Source organism: Anolis carolinensis, chromosome 6 (assembly GCF_035594765.1).
Source record: "Anolis carolinensis isolate JA03-04 chromosome 6, rAnoCar3.1.pri, whole genome shotgun sequence".
Lineage (NCBI taxonomy): Eukaryota > Metazoa > Chordata > Lepidosauria > Squamata > Dactyloidae > Anolis > Anolis carolinensis.
In genome coordinates, this window is record NC_085846.1 from 110,831,967 (window position 1) to 110,851,293 (window position 19,327).

The following is a 19,327-nucleotide window of genomic DNA, read 5'->3' on the forward strand; positions in this document are numbered from 1 at the left end:
TTCTACCACCTCAATATGTTCCTGTTTGTCTTTGGTTTTTAGGTTGGTGTCTGAAAGAGCAAAGCATGTTCCACTTGTAGATGGGTTGAGTTTAGATGCCTGGTGATGCTCAACCATTTGGCGGCAGAGGGTCACATTTTGATCTTTTGCTGGGTCCGGATTTCTGCTATGCCTAGGATGGAATTTTAATAATAATAATAATAATAATAATAATAATAATAATAATAATAATAATAATAATTGGGTGCCGTGCCAAAAGATCTCAGCAGCATTTGGAAACAATAGACATTGACAAAATTACGATCTGCCAACTGCAAGGCCACCCTACTGTGATCTGTGCACATCATCTGAAAATTTATTTATTATTTATTTATTTAATACATTTATATCCCGCCCTTCTCACCCCGAAGGGGACTCAGAGCGGCTTACAAATTAAATTTATATACATTATATTATTAGCATAGCACAATACTGCCAATAAATTACTATATTGTACTATATAAATATATTGTAATATTATTAGTAATATTACATTTAATATATAATATATAATTAATATTATTATATTATATTATTAGTATTATATTGTATTACAAAATAATATTAATATTATATGCATATACAATATATTATAATATTATATATTATTGTAAATTATATTGTATATATGTATACATGCAAATACATCACACAGTCCTAAACACTTGGGAAGTGTACGACTTGTGATTTTGTGATACGAAATCCAGCATATCTATCTTGTTTGCTATGTCATACAATATAATAATAATAATAACAACAACAAAAACAACTTTATTTTTGTACCCCGCCTCCATCTCCCCGAAGGGACTCGAGGCGGCTAACATGGGGCCAAATGTTTTATTTAATGAAATAAAATACATACATAATACACATCCTCAGCAAGGTAAAAACACAATTATACAATAATAATATAGTAAAGTACTAAAATAGTAACAATAGCATTCCCCCAAAATTATTTTTTGTTGGTCATGGGGGCTCTATGTGCCAAGTTAGGTCCAGGTCCATCTTTGGGATCAGCTTGAACCCTATACACTGTCTCCTACTGCACTGTTTTGCTCAGTGTGCTTATTAAACTGAGCTCAGTGTGCTTATTAAACAAACATGTAACAAAGCAAGACATTATTAATTAAAAATAAGGTTCTTTAGAGAACAAGCAGCAGCTGTAATTGTATTTCATGTTCATTAATTAAGAGTAACTTGGGCAAAATTGTCGCACAAGCATAATTTTCCTTGCACCTCTCAAAGCTATCCAATTGCTACTGTCAATACGTCCCTTCCCCTTTGTGTTAATTGTTGTTAATTCATTTAACAAGAACACTGTTCCTGCTAATAGAAATATATTGTACGGCTGCACAAAAGGATAATTTCCTTTTAATGACATTTGAGGGTAATCTACCGCTCCTGATGTTTTATATCTTCTGCTATGCAGGAAGATTACTACTAATGATAAGAGGTCTAACACATTCTTGACTTGTGCGGGGAATCCGAGATACATAGTACTGAAGCTAGGATATCATCTTGTTCATACATGGGGAAGTATTCCAGTCTAGAACCTTCTAGAAAAAGAATTAATTCCAGAAGATGGGGTTGAGAAACTGCCTCTTCTAACTGACTATAGAGACAGGTGGAAGTGTCGGTAAGGAACACACAAGTGTTGTGTATGTACGAACCGGATCACATTTTGACCAATTATTTTTGGCTTTTCAAAGAGAGGCTTCCAAACTGTGAGAAACTTTGATGTATTTAGTTTTATTACTGCAAAATAATAATACATGGGCCCAGGGTTGGCAGGCACATAAAATCTCCTTGCCCTTCATAAAAAAAGATATGACTCAGTGAGTTGCCGGAGTCATTGGAAGATCCGCCAGTGAAGCCTTTGCTGCTTTCCACCAGCTTTATAGCTGATGCAGGCTTACAAAGCATTTTTCAGAAGAATAACTCTTTTGTGATGAATTGGCCTGTAAAAGAATATTATTGTATCCCTAGCATCCTTCTGCCCTCTTAAAACAAAATTTGGGCCATTTAGAAGGTTTAATTGTATTCTATATTTTTCCTTCTCTTCTAGGATCTCAGCTCATTTGCCATGCCGTTCCTGGATGGAGATATGGACAATTCAGAGAAACATGCCTCACGAAAGGTAGGGTTCTCGGGGCTTCTTTATATTTGTTATACAAACCTCATGAAAAGTACTTGTTTAACTTCTCGACACTGGAATATGTATTTTACTGTTTACAGAAGAGCCATGGCTTTGTCTGATTTTGGCAGTTTTGTGTGAATTTTTGAATGGGGAAGTTTCTATGACTTCGGTTGTGCCCACAGTGCTGATAGTGTGGTCAAGTGGTCAACTACAAAACGTAAGCCACCAATGCATCCTTACTTGTATTGTAACTCTTCATAAAACTATAGAAAGCAAAAATGGTCTCATAAAGGGTATGTCAAATAACCATAAAGCGAGCTATATGCTATATATCACACATGGGCAAACTTGGGCCCTCCAGGTGTTTTGGACTTCAACTCCCACAATTCCTAACAGCCTACTGGTTTCTCTTTTGGGTATGTTTACATTATTACCTTCCTATGTCCCACTCCCTAAAAACGTTAAATCAATAACATATTAATTTTTCAATGTTAATATTTCTTTTTCCTTTAGTTGCGTAGTTGTCTGAATCTCATGTTCAGTTGTTATTTTATTTTATTTCAAAGGGTAGGTAGATTTTGTTGTGATTTTGCTATGAAGTTCACTGCCTGTTGAATTCTGTTGGCTGAAATGTTGAAGATTACGAAATCAATAGATAAAAGGCACTCTTTGCAACCTGGTGCCCCACACATATACTTTTCTATCATTCCTACCTTTTATTGTTCTGCCTTGGAATAAAGGAATATATAGTCCAATGTGTGGGTTGAAAGTTGCTTTAAAGCTTTTCTGAGCAGCTGAAAGGGTTACCTGTCTTCTCTCCTAACCCCAGTGATTGAAATTCATTAAACATTGCCAGATTATTAAAACATTGAAGGTTTTGATTTTTGAAAATCCCACTGCCACTGTAATTTGTGCAGGGATTGAGAGCAATGTCCTTTTTTCTTTGCAGAAGGGAGCTTCATCTCATTCCTGCATCCCTTTGATATACAGAGTCATTCTTGTCACTGAATGTTAGGCTTTTCCTGCTGCTGCCCTGGGAAGAGAGCTAATGACTCATGAGTCAGTCGGGCCAAGGAAGGAAATTGTACCTCTTGCAGGGAAAAGAAGATGAGAAATTAGTCAACACTCTTTGCTCCAATGATAAGGTTCCCTTTGCTAAGGTTAAGATTAAGAAGACATCTGACTTCCAGCTCATTTCCCCGTGTGACTCTTATCTTATCCAGTGTTTGAAGTCTTCCTTGTCTTCTTCCACTTGGCGTGTAATTAGGATAATAAATAGCACACCGTTGGTATGCATGGCCTTTCCTAAACTAAGAGGGTAATTCTTGATCTTAAGTACAGTATTTGGATTCCCTCCACCTTTTTATTGCATGTGGAGTTTTGGAACATAGGTACCTGCCTTAAGCAATGTCAGAGCATTGGCCCATCTAGTCTAGTATTATAGACTCAGGCAGATAGCGGCTGTTGTTTTTCTCTGAGGTTGAAAGAGAATGACTTGCCCAAAGTCATCCAATGGGTTACAGGGACCAAGTGGGGATTCAAACCATAGTCCTGGGACCTCATCACACTAGAACATGGATCCACTTGAAATCTGGTTGCTGTCTCCTGCAGAATTCTGATGAAATTCTGCTGCAAAATAATTTTTTTTTCGTGTCAGGAGCAACCGGAGTTGCTTCTGGAGTGAGAGAATTGGCTGTCTGCAAGGACGTTGCCCAGGGGACACCCGGGTGTTTTGATGTTTTACCATCCTTGTGGGAGGCTTCTCTCATGTCCCCGCATGGAGTTGGAGCTGATAGAGGGAGCTCATCCGTGCTCTCCCCGGGTGGGATTCGAACCTGGCAGCCTTCAGGTCAGCAACCCAACCTTCAAGTCACAAGGCTTTTATCCCCTAGGCCACTGGAGGCTCCTTGCAAAATAATAATATACTATATTTATATTCTGCTCTATCTCCCCAAGGGGACTCAGGGCAGATTATAGAACATATATATGGTAAATATTCAATGCCGTTATACAATTAACAAAGACAGACAATACATAAACAGGGGCAAAGGCTTTCCCCATCTTTTCCACTTCCGACATCGGGAGGCTGTACTCAACTCTGCCCACCGGGGTGTGTGTGTGTGTGTGTGTGTGGTGTCACTCCATCTTCCATACCAAGGAGCTTTGTCATCCTTAGAAATCCTCCTGATCAAATTGCTGGCATGTCCTTATGGGTGTCATTTATTACCTCCCCGCCTAAAGCGTTACCTATTTATCTACCCACATTTCTGTTTTCGATCAGCTAGGGAGCTGGGGCTGACAGCGGATGCTCACCCTAACTCAGGCTTGAACTGTCAACCTTTTGATTGGCAGGATTTTCTACAGCTTAGCAGTTTGGCTCACTGTTCTAAGCCTGACCCCCAAAACCATTGAAAAGTTGAAAAGGAAAACTCTCAGGGAACAGTTTAAATTTATTCCCTGAAGAACTGAGACCTTTGTGTATGGACAGCTTGCTGGCTTGATAAGCTTGGATAAGAAGATAAGTGACAATTTCTCTGAGGGCAGAAGGTACTCCAACACTGGGCCATTTTGTTATCCATTTCATCACATTTTGTTTTGATGGAGTGACATCTTTTTGACCCCGTAGCATTCTTTGATATTTCTGTGTTGTTGCTTTATACAGAGTCACTGAATCAGTGGGCATATACTCACGCTGCACTGGAGAGCAAATTTTCCATTATCTTCTCAACTAAGTTGAATGTAGTGCTTTGGTTTTATAAGTTCTTTTGTTCCACCATAATGAGAAAAAAAATCTGATTAAATGTATCATTTAAATGAACTGGAGATGCAAAAAACCCAAAAATCCAACGCAAAACTCAAGGCTTTTGGTCACCTTAATTGCAACTACTCTCTCCAAGATGAGCAGAAGCATTTGCTCTTTTTGTGAATCTTTTTGTTGCCTCCATGGATGTACGACCAGCAGTGTTTTTCTCTCGTTCAGTACTATTCACTCCAACTTGGCTTCAAGAAAACCTCATTACCACCAATCTTCTCTGAGATCATTGGCTTGAAAGGAAGTCTTTCTTCAGTGATGCTACAAAGATATCCCCTACAAATACCAAAAGTTATAAAGTAGGAGTGCCAGAGAGCAAGCACATGGCAAAGAGGACGTGCACATACACATATACATCACTCCCATTTCTTCCTCCAATGATGAAATAACTCAGCTGTCTCTCTAGGACCGTGGTTCCCAACCTTTAGGTTTCCAGGTGTTTTGGACTTCAACTCCCAGAAATCTCAGCCAGCTTAACAGCTGTTAGGAACTGTGGGAACTGAAGTCCGAAGCATCTGGAAGCCCAAAGGTTGGAAACCACTGCAGCCTAGGATCACATCTCTACTTTCTTAACCTTTCAGTAGACTGTGCTGTGAACACATGTGCATTAGAATTGTATTTTTCACACACACTGGAGATACATGCAATGCATTCCTATCTAATATGGCATTTTTCTTCTGACAATTGAGGACTTTAATTTATTTTTGAAGTCTATCTTTCTTACAGTCTTTTGGAGAACACCCTTGCTTTTATTTTAATGCTTTTATGCTGTGGCGCAGGCTGCAATAAATCACTCTGACCAAGAGGTCATGAGTTCGAGGCCAGCCCATGTCGGGGTGAGCACCCGATAATTAAAAATAAAATATAGCCCCTGCTCATTGCTGACCTAAGCAACCCGAAAGATAGTTGCATGCATCAAGTAGGAAATTTAGGTACCGCTTATATGTGGGGAGGCTAATTTACGACACCATAAAAATAACCCAGCCGCCGTTGGAATGAGGAAGTGCCATTGTAGTGGATGATGAAGCAGCTGCTCCCCCTGTGGCCAGAATCAAGCATATCCTCAGAAAGCTGGAAGCTGGAGAAGGTTTAAATTGCCTCTGCGTCTGTCTCTGTCTCTGTCCTATGTTTATATGGCATTGAAAGTTTGCCTTATATGTGTACAATGTGATCCGCCCTGAGTCCCCTTCGGGGTGAAAAGGGCGGAATATAAATACTGTAAACAAATAAATAAAATAAATAAATATGTTAAGCCATTTTGAGTCTCCTTCGGGAGAGATGAAGCAGGATATCATTATCCTCATCATCATCAATAATCATAATCATAGAATAAGATCTGTTCAGAAGACACATCACTTTCCATAAGGGGAAAATGCCAGAGTTATTGCAGGGTTGGGACTGATGCCAGTGGAGCTAGTGTGTCCACCTCTTCATGTGTTCCTTCAACACACTTTCATAAGTGAATACTGGTTCCAGAAAGGGAAATTTCCATTGTCTTTGCCTTGTGCATAAACAAGAAGGGAAGAGGTTTGTTGTGATGTATGAACCGGTGATGAATGTGCTTTCTTAGATTCAGTCCTTCTGCTGTGTGTTTAATATTTTATTCCTTGGCACACTTTCAAGAAAAAAAATGTCAAGAACCTGTCTCTCTGGCTTTTACATTTAACAAAAACCATTTATTTAATAAGCAGAGATCCTTTGAATTCTGTGATTCTGCAAAGCTGACTCACACCTTTCACAATGCAGCACTGAACACACTATGCACTTCAGGATTTTATAATCTGCTTATTTGATGGCAAGAATGCATATTAAGTAAAAGCATCGTAAGTAGGTTAGATTTTTTAATGCATCCGTGATACCGTATTTTTTTTATTCCTGTTATATGTAAATAATCATTAAAATATTATTATCTGAACACATTTGAAGAGTAAGTGCCTCACTCCTGTTCTATCAAAGTCAAAGAGGAAAAGTAGGTGCCAATAGATAATGGATTCATTGTATGCAGAGAAGAAACGGTGCTTGTTAACCTGTTACCAGATATAAAATAGCTAGGTTGCTGTGAGTTTTCCAGGCCATATGGCCATGTTCCAGAAGCACTCTCTCCTGATGTTTTGCCCACATCTATGGCAGGCATCCTCAGAGGTTGTGAGGTCCTTTTGCTAGAGAGTTATTTATTTATTTTTATTTACAACATTTTTACCCCGCCTTTCTCCCCCGAGGGGACTCAAGGCGGCTTACAACACCCAGCAAGATTCAATGCCAAACAATCAATAAAATTAACAACACATTTAAAACCATTAACAGTAATCAGTAAAAATACATTATACAAACATTAAAAAGCATTAAAACATATAAATTTATCAGCCTGTGGCGCAGGCTGATAAAGCAGTCAGCTGCAATAAATCACTCTGACCAAGAGGTCATGAGTTCGAGGCCAGCTCGGAGCTGCGTTTGTCTCTGTCTTTGTTCTATGTTAAGACATTGAATGTTTGCCTTATATGTGTAATGTGATCCGCCCTGAGTCCCCTTCGGGGTGAGAAGGGCAGAATATAAATACTGTAAATAAATAAATAAATAAAATAAAATAAATTACTTAATTCAATTCTTCTAAGAACCTTGTACATAGACCTTAATTCAAGACAGAGTTGTCTGTCTGTCTGGTTGATGATGGTCTACAATGTATTCAGTTCTGGTTTCAGCTGTTGTTTTTGTCTTTTGGTGTGGAGAGCCATGTCTTTCTCCAGTTTTCTGCAGGTTAGGTTGTCTATTTTATCCCAGTCCTGGATATTCATCTTTTGGCTGGTGTTGATATGGAAGTGCAACAGTTCTTTGTCTATGTTTGTGAGTTCTTTGCAGAGAGTGTGAATTCTCTCTCTTAAAAGGTTGCATTCTAGGCGGTCGTAAATATGGTGTCTTGAAAGTCCTTTTGGCTACGAGAAATTGTGGGACAGTATCTGTTTCTTCAGCATAGAAGGAAAATCAGGGAGCACAACAGATGTACTTTCCTGGTCTTTAGTTCTTCTTGGAACAATTTCTCTCCATAGAGATGTTCAATGTGTTGTTGAAGGTTTTCATGGCTGGAATCACTGGGTTGCTGTGAGTTTTCTGGTCTGTATGGCCATGTTCCAGGACCATTCTCTCCTGATGTGTCACCCACATCTGTGGCAGGCATCCTCAGAGGTTGTGAGGTCCTTTTGCTAGTGGTCTTCTGAGAGTTGTCTGTCTGTCTGGTTGATGATGGTTCACACCAAAAGGAAAAAACAAAAATCCTACAAATGCCAAAAGCAACATCTGAAAGCAGAACTGGATGCATCGTGAACCATCATCAACCTGACTGACAGACAACTCTATGAAGACCAAGTATCCATACTAGCAAAAGGACCTCACAACCTCTGAGCATGCCTGCCATAGATGGGCAAAACGTCGGGAGAGAATGCTCTTGGAACATGGCCATACAGCCCGGAAAACTCACAGCAACCCAGTGATTCCAGTCATGAAAGCTTCCGACAACACATAGATATAAAATAGGTTGAATCTTCCTTATTTTAAACCAGAAGTGTTTGGAATTTCGATTTGAGGGAGAATTTGCTGGAGGGGTAGGTAATATCATTAGCATTGAGTAATATCAAACCACATTAATTCTATGATATTTCATCCTGCACGTTTTTCACCATTGCAACAGATTGCTCTCTCTTGATCCATTTCCCTCTTGGTGACACTTCCACTTCTCCACCTGTGCGCCAGGTAGAAGCCGAATGCTCTCAGACAGAGTAAAAGCCCATTTAATCTTATAGCTGCTTCACATTGTGTTCTCTTGTGTAATGTTTTATCTGGAAAGACCATCATTGCATTAGTTTGTGCAGAGGGATACTTTAGTCAAAATTTCTCTCATCCTAGATGGCAGCAATCCTGCTGAGCTTTGACAGCAAAATGGATGGGATGCCATTTCATGCAATCTGGTGGATGCATCGAATGTTCAAATCGCTTGAGAAATTGTTAAGCAACTCCCTGCCTACACCTTGTATGGTTTATATATTTATTTGTGGTCAGAAATGATACCTTAGGCAACTAGTCTTGTCCTGTTCTGCCTTTCAGCCTCATGCGAAAGTAACATCCATCACACCCCATCATGTTATCATTTTGAACTTGTATTGAATCATTTTTAGCGCACCTTTGGTGCAGAAAGAGGCAAGAACGGATAGGTATGGCAGATTTTCAGTAATATCACGAAGTGCATGATTTTCAGGAATCACTTTCTTTAATGGCCTCAGCTTCTTTATGTAGAGCATCCCCTATCCGGGACTCCGAAATCCAAAATAATCCAAAATTGTGCACATGTGTGGCTGAAATATTGGCACCTTCACTCTCTGATAGTTCAGCAGATGCAAAGGTTGTCTCATGCACAAAATTATTAAAATATTATGTATATAATTATTATTGGATGATGCGTATAAGGTGTCTTTTACATTTTATTTATATTCAGCTCTATCTCCCCGAGGGGACTCAGAATGGATTACAGGTACATATATATGACAAACATTCAATGCCATTATACAATTGACAGAGACAGATAATACATAAACAGAGACAGGCTTCCCTCTTTCATTTCCGGCATCTGGAGGCTGTGCTCAACCCGGCCACGGGGAGGTGCTGTTGTTCCATTTAATAAATAATAATAATAATAATAACAACAACTTTATTTATATCCCGCCCCATACATGGGGCTTACATGGGGCCAAGCCCAACACATACAATAAAATGCAGCAATATAAAATACACAGTATAAAATACCACAATATAAAATACATAACAATCACAGTGAAAACAATAACGTCAACGGGGTAAAAAGCATAGCAATTAAAAGAGGCGATACCATGGTGCTTCAGTTCATGATCTTGGAGGAGAGGAAAAATTATAATTATGTAACGGATTAGAAAAACTATTCACAATCAATCAAAACTAATCAATTTTTCTATGCCGAGGAGTCTGTCAACCAAAGCGCCAGCATGTTTTTCAGGGGCACCTTTTACCTCCCTGCTAAAGCGGTACCTATTTATCTACTCACACTGCTGTTTTCGAACTGCTAGGTAGGCAGAAGCTAGGCTGACGGTGGGAGCTCACTCCATCCATGGCTTGAACTGTCAACCTTCCGGTCGGCAAAATCTTCTGTAGCTGGCGGTTTAACCCACTGTGCTAGTCACGGCCTGTGTCTATGAAACATAAATGGAATTCAGGTTTATACTTGGGTCCCATTTCTAATATACGTTTATATATGTAAATACAGATATTAAAATATTTTTTAAAAATCCAAAATACTTCTGTTTCCAAGCATTTCAGATCAGGGATAACCAATCTGAACATGGTCCTTTTCCAACCTGTTTGTAGGTTCATACTCCCAGTGAAAAGACTAAGTAAATATTTAAACTTGCCCACACATCTATAATATTTAGAGTTGTGAGAGCCAGCATTGTGTCATGGTCCCCCTTCTGGTCCCAAGCATTTTGGATAAGGAATACTCAGCCTGCATATCCTAATCTTCAGGAACTGTAATTACAGTAGAGTCTCGCTTATCCAACATTCTGGATTATCCAACGCATTTTTGTAATCAATGTTTTCAATACATCATGATATTTTGGTGCTAAATTCGTAAATACAGTAATTACTACATAGCATTATTGTGCTTAATTTGTAAAATCATAACCTAATTTGATGTTTAATAGGCTTTTCCTTAATCTCTCTTTATTATCCAACATATTCGCTTATCCAACATTCTGCCGGCCCGTTTACATTGGATAAGTGAGACTCTACTGTATTCAAAACAATATGGGAATCTTTCTCAAAAATTAAGAAAACAACAATTCCAGGATCATCTGGCTAGGAAGAGCCCATGGCAGATAAAGTGGCATAAAACGGGAATGGATCTTATATTAATTCTAGTGGGTATTAAATATTAAACAATATTTGAAACACACTCTCTTGCATTGAAAATTCCTACTGTATGTATGGAGCTAGTCATATCACTCAGTGGGTAGGAAGAGATTCTTCAGCAAACTCAGTGAGCCTTGGATTCATCTTCTTGTGTTTTGCAGTAGCCTTTTTCATCTCCTGATGCTCTGATTCCTGAACAGTATAGGATTTAAAAGGCTCTCCTGACATTTGCTCCTGCGGTTCTGTGTTGCTCCATTCGAGAACCCTTTGCTCTCCTGCCCGATTAATGTTTAAATAGGACGCGCCAAGAACAATGAATCAAGACATGTCCAGCCTTTGAAATTTGCACCTGAGCTTTTGTAACTAGAGCAATAAAAAAGGCCTGCATGCCTTAGACAATTTGTATGTTTTTACTGAGATTTATATACTGTCTGATAAGCAAACAGAGAAACCGAATAAATGAGATGCCAGTGGAGCAGCAAATATGTGCAGCTGCAGTTGTCTTGCTTTAAAATGTACTGTACTCCTAGTCATTAAGGTAAATAATTAATTTAAAGTATCTTATCTGAGGAGCTCCAAGTGGAATAATCATCATTATCAGCGAAGAGAATGGAAAATCGATTTATTTCTTCCTTCTATCCTCCACCTAATGGTTGTAAGTAACCATAAAATACTGGAGACTATTGTGTGCAGAGTTTGTACTAGAGAGATCAACTTATCACCATAATTGGCTTTGTGCTGCTCACCTAAGCGGCACACCTGGATCTAATATGGATTGTGATGGAAAGCCACAACCCAATTTCAGTTCAGTCAAAGGGAGTCGTGTATGTTTCAGTCTGAATTAACATAAAGGTTTTCATTTAGTTTTCAGATACAGCTAGACATTGTTTAAAAAAATAATGCTTTTACCAACTGTACTTTATTTGTATATATGTGGAACTTCAAGTCATCTATCAATGTGTAAGGGTTTCTTAGGTAAAGAATACTCAGAGGTGGTTTTGCCGGTTCCTTCTTATAGTCTAGAACACCTGGGATTTATTGACTGTCTCTCATCCAAGTCCTATTCTGGGATGATTCTCCTTAGTTGCCAATATCAGATAAGATCTGGTATCTTTAGCGTATTTTGATCTGCTACAGTGAATGAATTAGAACAACACCATGCCTTTCTTTGGCAGAGGATAACCCATGAAATATATTAATATCTGGATTTTAGGTATATTAGGACCTTATGTATGGCTGAAATGTGATTCCTGTGCTCAGAACCAGTTGTATTTTGTGGTGAATGGTTGACATCTTGATGGATAACCTTCTGAGTTCAAAGGTTGGCCAGCCCAGACCCAAGTCATTATTTAGAGGAGATTCATATCATGTAATTCGGGCTAGAATTATGTGGGCTTCCATTGATGGAAAAAAAAATGCCTCACGGAGCTGCCTCATTTGGAGAGCGAAGTCTGAAATCAAGAGATGGCTGAAAAAACGAGGTAGCATTGACATAGAGCAAGAGAGAGAAGATGGCACTGAGAAGGAGACAAGACAAGACGTACACAGAAACACAGAATGAGAGAGGGCTCCAAAATTGAGAGAGTGGCTGGTTACGCTAGGGAGGAAAATGTTACCACATGTACAGAAACATTTGTTCTGTACTCGTTACTCCTACTGTGCAGCGAATTCCAGGCAGATGGGTTGACCACCATTCAAGTATCAAACTCAAGCCCTGTCAGCCAAATTCAGCCTGCCGTGTCACTTTATGTGGCCCTCCAGATGCTGGATTACAACTCTTGTATTTTTCATCAGTAGGCATCATAACTAGTGCTGATGGGAATTGTGATACAGTAACATTAGTCAGGAGAGTGGGTTTAGATTTAGATACAAGGCTTGTCAATATGGCTTTAAAATGTGCTTCAATCTTTTTCCAGCCTCAGAGCCACAAGTACGGTTGGGTTGCAATTCCCATTATCCCAAGCCTGCATACAGAAATATGATCAAAACTGAAGCAAGTTGTGGTTCTATAACATCTGGGCACCCAAACTGGGTAAAAAGCAAAAAGCACCGACCACTATGTAGATAGATAGATAGATAGATAGATAGATAGATAGATAGATAGATAGATAGATAGATAGATAGATAGATACCGGTAGATACCGGTAGATAGATAGATAGATAGATAGATAGATAGATAGATAGATAGATAGACAGACAGACAGATAGCTTCTGTATCTGTGGGTTCTCTATTGATGGATTCAGTGGCCCTTTGAAGACAACTGTAAGGCTGATGTGGCCCTCAATGAAAATGAGGTTGACATCCCTGTAATAGATGATAGGGAATTCCATGCACTACCCTGTTTCCCTGAAAATAAGACAGGGTCTTATATTAATTTTTGTTCCAAAAGATTCCTTAGGGCCTACATATAGCTGCCTGGACTCTATTTAAATTGACTTTTTATTTGAAGTAAGGCTTATATTTGAGCATCCTCAAAAATCCTGAAAAATCATGTTAGGGCTTATTTTCAGGGTAGGTCTTGTTTTCAGGAAAACAGGGTAAGCATTCACTACCTTAATAATAATAATAATAATAATAATAATAATAATAATAATAATAATACTTTATTTATACCCCGCCACCATCTCCCCAATGGGGACTCGGGGCGGCTTACATGGAGCCACGCCCAAAACAATACAATGTAAACAGCATATAAAAGAACAGCACAACAAAATACAATAAACAATACAGTAAATAATATCCATTACAAAATAAAACAAGGAGACAATAAAAACAAGGGCAGACCACATGAACATTAAGTTAAAACTCGGGGTGAGAGAGACATAAAAATAAAAACCACAGCAAACAGGGTCATAAGGGAGTGGGGTATTCTGGAGGATAGATATTAGGGGGAGCAACGGAAAAGAAATATAAAATGGTTACTCTCCAAAAGCGCAGCGAAAGAGCCATGTTTTCAAGTCTTTCTTGAAGGCTGCTAGTGTGGGGGCTTGCCTAATCTCCGCGGGCAGAGAATTCCACAATCGGGGGGCCACAGCAGAAAAGGCCCTCTCCCTTGTTCCCACAAGGCGGGTCTGGGATATTGGGAGTGGGGACAGGAAAGCTTCCCCTGATGAGCGAAGGGATCATGTAGGCTTGTGGTAGGAGATACGGTCACGAAGGTAGGTGGGTCCCAAACCATTTAGGGCTTTATATGTGATGGTATACACCTTGAATTGGGACCGGAAAATAAAAGGCAGCCAGTGGAGCTCCTTGAACAGGGGAGTAGATCTCTCCCTGTAACTCGCCCCCGTAATTAACCTGGCAGCCGAGCGCTGGACCAATTGTAGTTTCCGGGCCGTCTTCAAGGGAAGCCCCACGTAGAGCGCATTACAGTAGTCCAGTCTAGAGGTAACTAAGGCATGCACCACCGTGGTCAAGTCAGACTTCACGAGGTATGGTCGCAGTTGGCGCACAAGTTTGAGTTGTGCGAAGGCCCTCCCGGCCACTGCCGACACCTGCGCCTCAAGCGTCAACGCTGAGTCCAGGAGGACCCCCAAACTGCGGACCTGTGATTTCAGGGGGAGTGCGACCCCGTCCAGCACAGGTTGCCACCCAATACCCTGATCCGACGCGCGACTGACCAGGAGGGCCTCTGTCTTGTCAGGATTGATCCTCAGCTTGTTCCTCCTCATCCAGTCCGCCACAGCGGCCAGGCACTGGTTCAGCATCCGAGGGGCTTCCTTGCAGTCAGATGGGAACGAGTAGTGGATTTGCGTGTCATCTGCGTAGAGATGGCAACACCCTCCAAAACTACCTTGAAGAAGTACTGTAATATTTTGACATGACACATCTGCTGCAGTAGTTGCTTCTTGCATGAATGCCTTTATACAGGTAGACTTCAAGTAGAAAGAGGGATCAACCTAATTGTTTCCATTCTGCTTTCTTTCCAGACAGAAGACAACTACACCACAGGCAGCCCTTCCAGAGGACTTTTCTCAAAGGGGCTCCAGAACCGGCCTTCCAGCCCAGCCTCTGCTCCGGTCAAATCTAAGCATAGCCCAGGTTCACCCAAAACAGTGTTCCCTTTCCCGTACCAGGAGTCCCCGCCTCGCTCCCCGCGCCGCATGAGCTTCAGCGGCATCTTCCGCTCCTCCTCCAAGGACTCTTCCTCCCCGGCCTCCAACCCATCTACCTCCCCTGGCGGGATCAAGTTCTTCTCCAGATCAAGAAAAAGTAAGAAACTGGTTGCTTTGATTTCATAAACACCCTCTAGGTTGGGCTCCATTTCCTCTCCTTGAAGTAGGAAATTAAGAGGGGATGCTCTTGGGGGCTTGTGGTTTCAAAATTTGTTCACAATGCTTTTACGCCATAGTTTCATATTCTGGTGTAATTTTACCAGATTCTGAATAGTGAAGTAGTAGATCCCACATTTTCTAATGCCAAGACACAAGGGTATCAAGGGTTATTGTTACTCACTTGTGTCATCTCAAAGATCAGGTGCAACATTTCTTGGAAGCAACATAGAGTTTCCCATTGGCAGGTTGGAAACAGTGCATTTGTTAAACACTCATACTCTTGGTGCCGTTAGATGTATTTATTATTTATTTGTTGTGCATATGTCACCATGCTGACCGAGAAGAGTTCAAGGTAACAGATGTCAAGAGTCAGACGCCAGTTAACAAACAAAACAGAGTTTATTCAGAAGATAAGCCAAAAGTAACATAAACACAGAAGGTATCCTTGAAACACTTCACTTATCAGTGTTTCAAGAGTAGTTTGGACAAAAATAACTCAAAAACAAGCCAAGCTATTTTCCCACGCTGGCATTCAATAAAAACTAAAAGACGCTTCAATTCAGCTTTGGAGAACAAATTGAGTTGACTGCTAGAAAATATGCAAAATAAACGAAGGCTTGAAACTTTCCAGAAGCTGCAGAGTATAACTGAAAGTGCAAAAGCCTCTTTTGGCTCCAAACCGTTTCTGAAAACAGCCAGCCAGCTCTGCAGATTTAAAGGGACAGTTCCCAAAAGAAAAACAGTAAACTGGTGTGAAAACAAAACAAACTAGAAGAGCAGTAAACTGCTTCCACGGTGCAGATAAAGCCGAGAGCTTCAAAGGGATGATGAATAGCCGTCGTCAGGAGAATCCAAGGTCAGGTCAGGAGGCAGCAGCAAATTCCGAAAGGCAAACCAGTAGTCAGAAGCCGGGAGTAGTCAGAGGGCAAAGACAGAAGCCAGGTCAAATTCCAATCCAAAGTCCGAAGAGGGTGCAGTCATCCAAACCAGGTCCACGATAAGACACAGAGAGCCAAGCCACGATGGTATCAGCAGCTAGAAATAGTAATCAGAATGCAGTCCAGGGAAACCCACACAGTTCCATCCCTCTGCTGCAGAGCAGTCCCAGATAACTTACATCCGAATCACAGTCCAAAGTCCAGTCTTCACGGAAACACAGAGATCCCAATGGCACCTCAGCAACACCTTGCCACACGCAAAGTGCAGTGGCCAAACATTCCCATTTTATTCCCCTTCCTCCTGGGTGACCAAACACTCACACCCAAACACCAGGTGTCCCAAATCTACTCAGAGTCCAAACTCCACACAGCTAGAGCTCGTGGATCCGGAGTACCTAGCAATTCGTCTGAGTCCCAATCATCCTGCCCACACTTAGCCCCATGAACACTTAAAGAACCATCCTCCCTTCTCCAAGCATCCCAAGTGGGATCAGCTCCTGCAGAAACCCCAGGTTCAGTAGTATCCATAGGCCCCAAATCCCCAGACATCTCCGGTGGCTGTGCCCATTCAGTGCCCACTTCCCCAGCCACCACCTGTTCCTCAGCATCCATTTCCCCAAACTCCCCATCTGAATCTTCCTCAGAAGATCCCCCATATAGCTCTCTAAGTCGCTTCCTGCGCAACTCCTCCAGTGAACCCTCATCACAAGGGTTTTTTCTTCCTCTTCGAATCCCATCACCATCAACCATAATCCCCGAAGGCGCAGTCACAACAACAGACATTGAAAATCATAATAAAGCTGAATGCAATTTGTAATACAGTAGAGTCTCACTTATCCAACGTTCTGGATTATCCAACACATTTTTGTAGTCAATGATTTCAAAATATCATGATATTCTGGTGCTAAATTCGTAAATACAGTAATTACTACATACCATTACTGCGTATTGAACTACTTTTTCTATCAAATTTGTTGTCTAACATGATGTTTTGGTGCTTAATTTGTAAAATGATAACCTAGTTTGATGTTTAATAAGCTTTTCCTTAATCCCTCCTTAATATCCAACATATTCACTTATCCAACGTTCTGCCGGCCCTTTTATGTTGGATAAGTGAGACTCTACTGTAATACCAAAAATGTGTTGTCAAAGACTTTCATGGCTGGAATCACTGGGTTGCTGTGAGTTTTCCAAGCTGTATAGCCATGTTCCAAAATCATTCTGTCCTGACGTTTCGCCCACATCTATGGCAGGCAATCTCAGAGGTTGTGAGGACTGTTGGAAACTAGAACAAGTGGGGTTTATATATCTGTGGAAGGATGTCCGGGGTGGGAGAAAGAAGTCTTGTCTGCTTGAGGCAAGTATGAATGTTGCAATTGGCAACCTTGATTAGCATTGAATGACCTTGCAGCCTCCAAAAGCTACATACCAAAAACCATTTGTACATACTACAAATCATTTGGCATGTACTGTGCTTCCACTATCACATTATCTCTCACCTACTTTAGGAAGTAACATCTTCCTCCTTGTTTTAACACAGTTTATTTCTTACTTTCCTGGTGGTCACTGTTACTGAGATTGGTGATAAATGAGATCGGTGTGCTTATAACTGTGCTGAAGTATAAAGATAAAGGTTTTCCCTTGACATTAAGTCCAGTCATGTCTGATCTGGGGATTGGTGCTTATCTCCATTTCTAGGCTGAACAGCCGGCATTGTCCATAGACACCTCCAAGATCATGTGGCTGGCATGACTAAATGGAGCACCGTTACCTTCCCGCTGGAGCAGTACCTATTGATCTACTTACATTTGCATATTTTCAAACTGCTAGGTTGGCAGAAGCTGGGTCTAACAGCAAGAGCTCACTCCACTCCTCAGATTCAAACTGCCAACCTTTTGGTCAGCAAGTTCAGTAGCTCTGTGGTTTAATCCGCTGTGCCACTGGGGCTTCTGTACTGAAGTATGTTTCAAAGGATTTCTTTTAATTTTTGCAATCCACCTTGAATCCCATTGTTGGTGAGAACGTGGGATATTAAAGAGATTTATGCTGATAATGATATTAACAAAATCATCCTGTGATAAATTCCAAAAGGAAGGGCCAGCAAAAGGAGCAAGACCCAGCTTCCACATTTGTTATAATGCAATTAGGTCTCTCTATCCCAGGCATGGGCAAACTTGGGCCCTCCAGGTGTTTTGGACTTCAACTCCCGCCATTCCTAACAGCCTACCAAAACACCTGGAGGGCCCAAGTTTGCCCATGCCTGCTGTATTCCTTCCTAACCATGGACAGTCTTCTTGATGGGATTGAAAGGCTTTAAACACAATGGTTGCTCTTCGGTTTTGTGCCCGAAGGTGGTGCTATTTGTTCTGTTTCAGTGACAAGGATTCAGGATTTTAAATTGCGGTGGTTTTTGACTTTGTGGTATAAAAGAGACTCACTTAAAATTCAGCCTCCTTGGTATTCTCCTTTGATATTCAGAGGTCAATTTTGTTATCTAAAATATGAATGATACTTGATCACAGCTTCTTAAAGATTATAAGCCCAAATCTTTTATCCAGCACGCACAAGTTAGCTCAATGTCCGTATTTGTTGGGTGGAACATGATTGTCAGCTCATGTTTATCAGTGTATGTTCCACCATCCATGTGCAAGGCACTTTATAGAGTAAAATAGGTGCTGCCCCCAAAAGTATGCCTTCAACCATTGGTTCATTACTTGATCAAATTGGTTAATTACTTGGCCATCCTCTCTGAGGTTGATGAAATTTATAATCCAACACACCTGCAAGGCAATGCATTTAGAGAAGTTTGAGACTTTTATTTTCAAAATGTTGTCATGTTTAGGATGGATTTGTTGGTCTCTCTATGTGAATATTGACAAAGGATAAAGGGGCGGTGATTTTTAAAAGCATGCTGGAAGTTCCTGGGCGTGATCCAACAAAATCCTGTTCTCTTCTGTGTAATGAAATTAATTCTTTCCACCCTATTTGGCTAAGATAAAATGACATAGAAGGGTTTTTTTCCTTCCTCGGGGCCAAAAAGAACAAAAATATGGTTTTAAATGTGTTGGGATTGGTTTTAGAGTTCTAAGCCAGCTCAGTCATTTCCTACCATAACATTGGACTGTAGAACATGAAAGGTCTTGCTGTTGAAAGAGCAAAATGCCAGTAAAGAGAAAGAAAGAAAACCCTGGACTGATA

General features: G+C 40.5%; 1 protein-coding gene across 2 annotated transcripts in view; it reads left to right on the plus strand.

The window, feature by feature from the left end:
- The window catches only part of prkag2 (protein kinase AMP-activated non-catalytic subunit gamma 2), a 223,253-nt gene that overhangs the window by 65,250 nt on the left and 138,676 nt on the right, over nt 1-19,327 (plus strand). For both annotated transcript variants that reach the window (XM_062957929.1, XM_062957930.1), the window contains exons 2-3: nt 2,105-2,176; nt 14,847-15,129. In XM_062957929.1, coding sequence (XP_062813999.1) covers nt 2,105-2,176; nt 14,847-15,129 — 355 coding nt within the window. The remainder of the gene's footprint in view (nt 1-2,104; nt 2,177-14,846; nt 15,130-19,327) is intronic.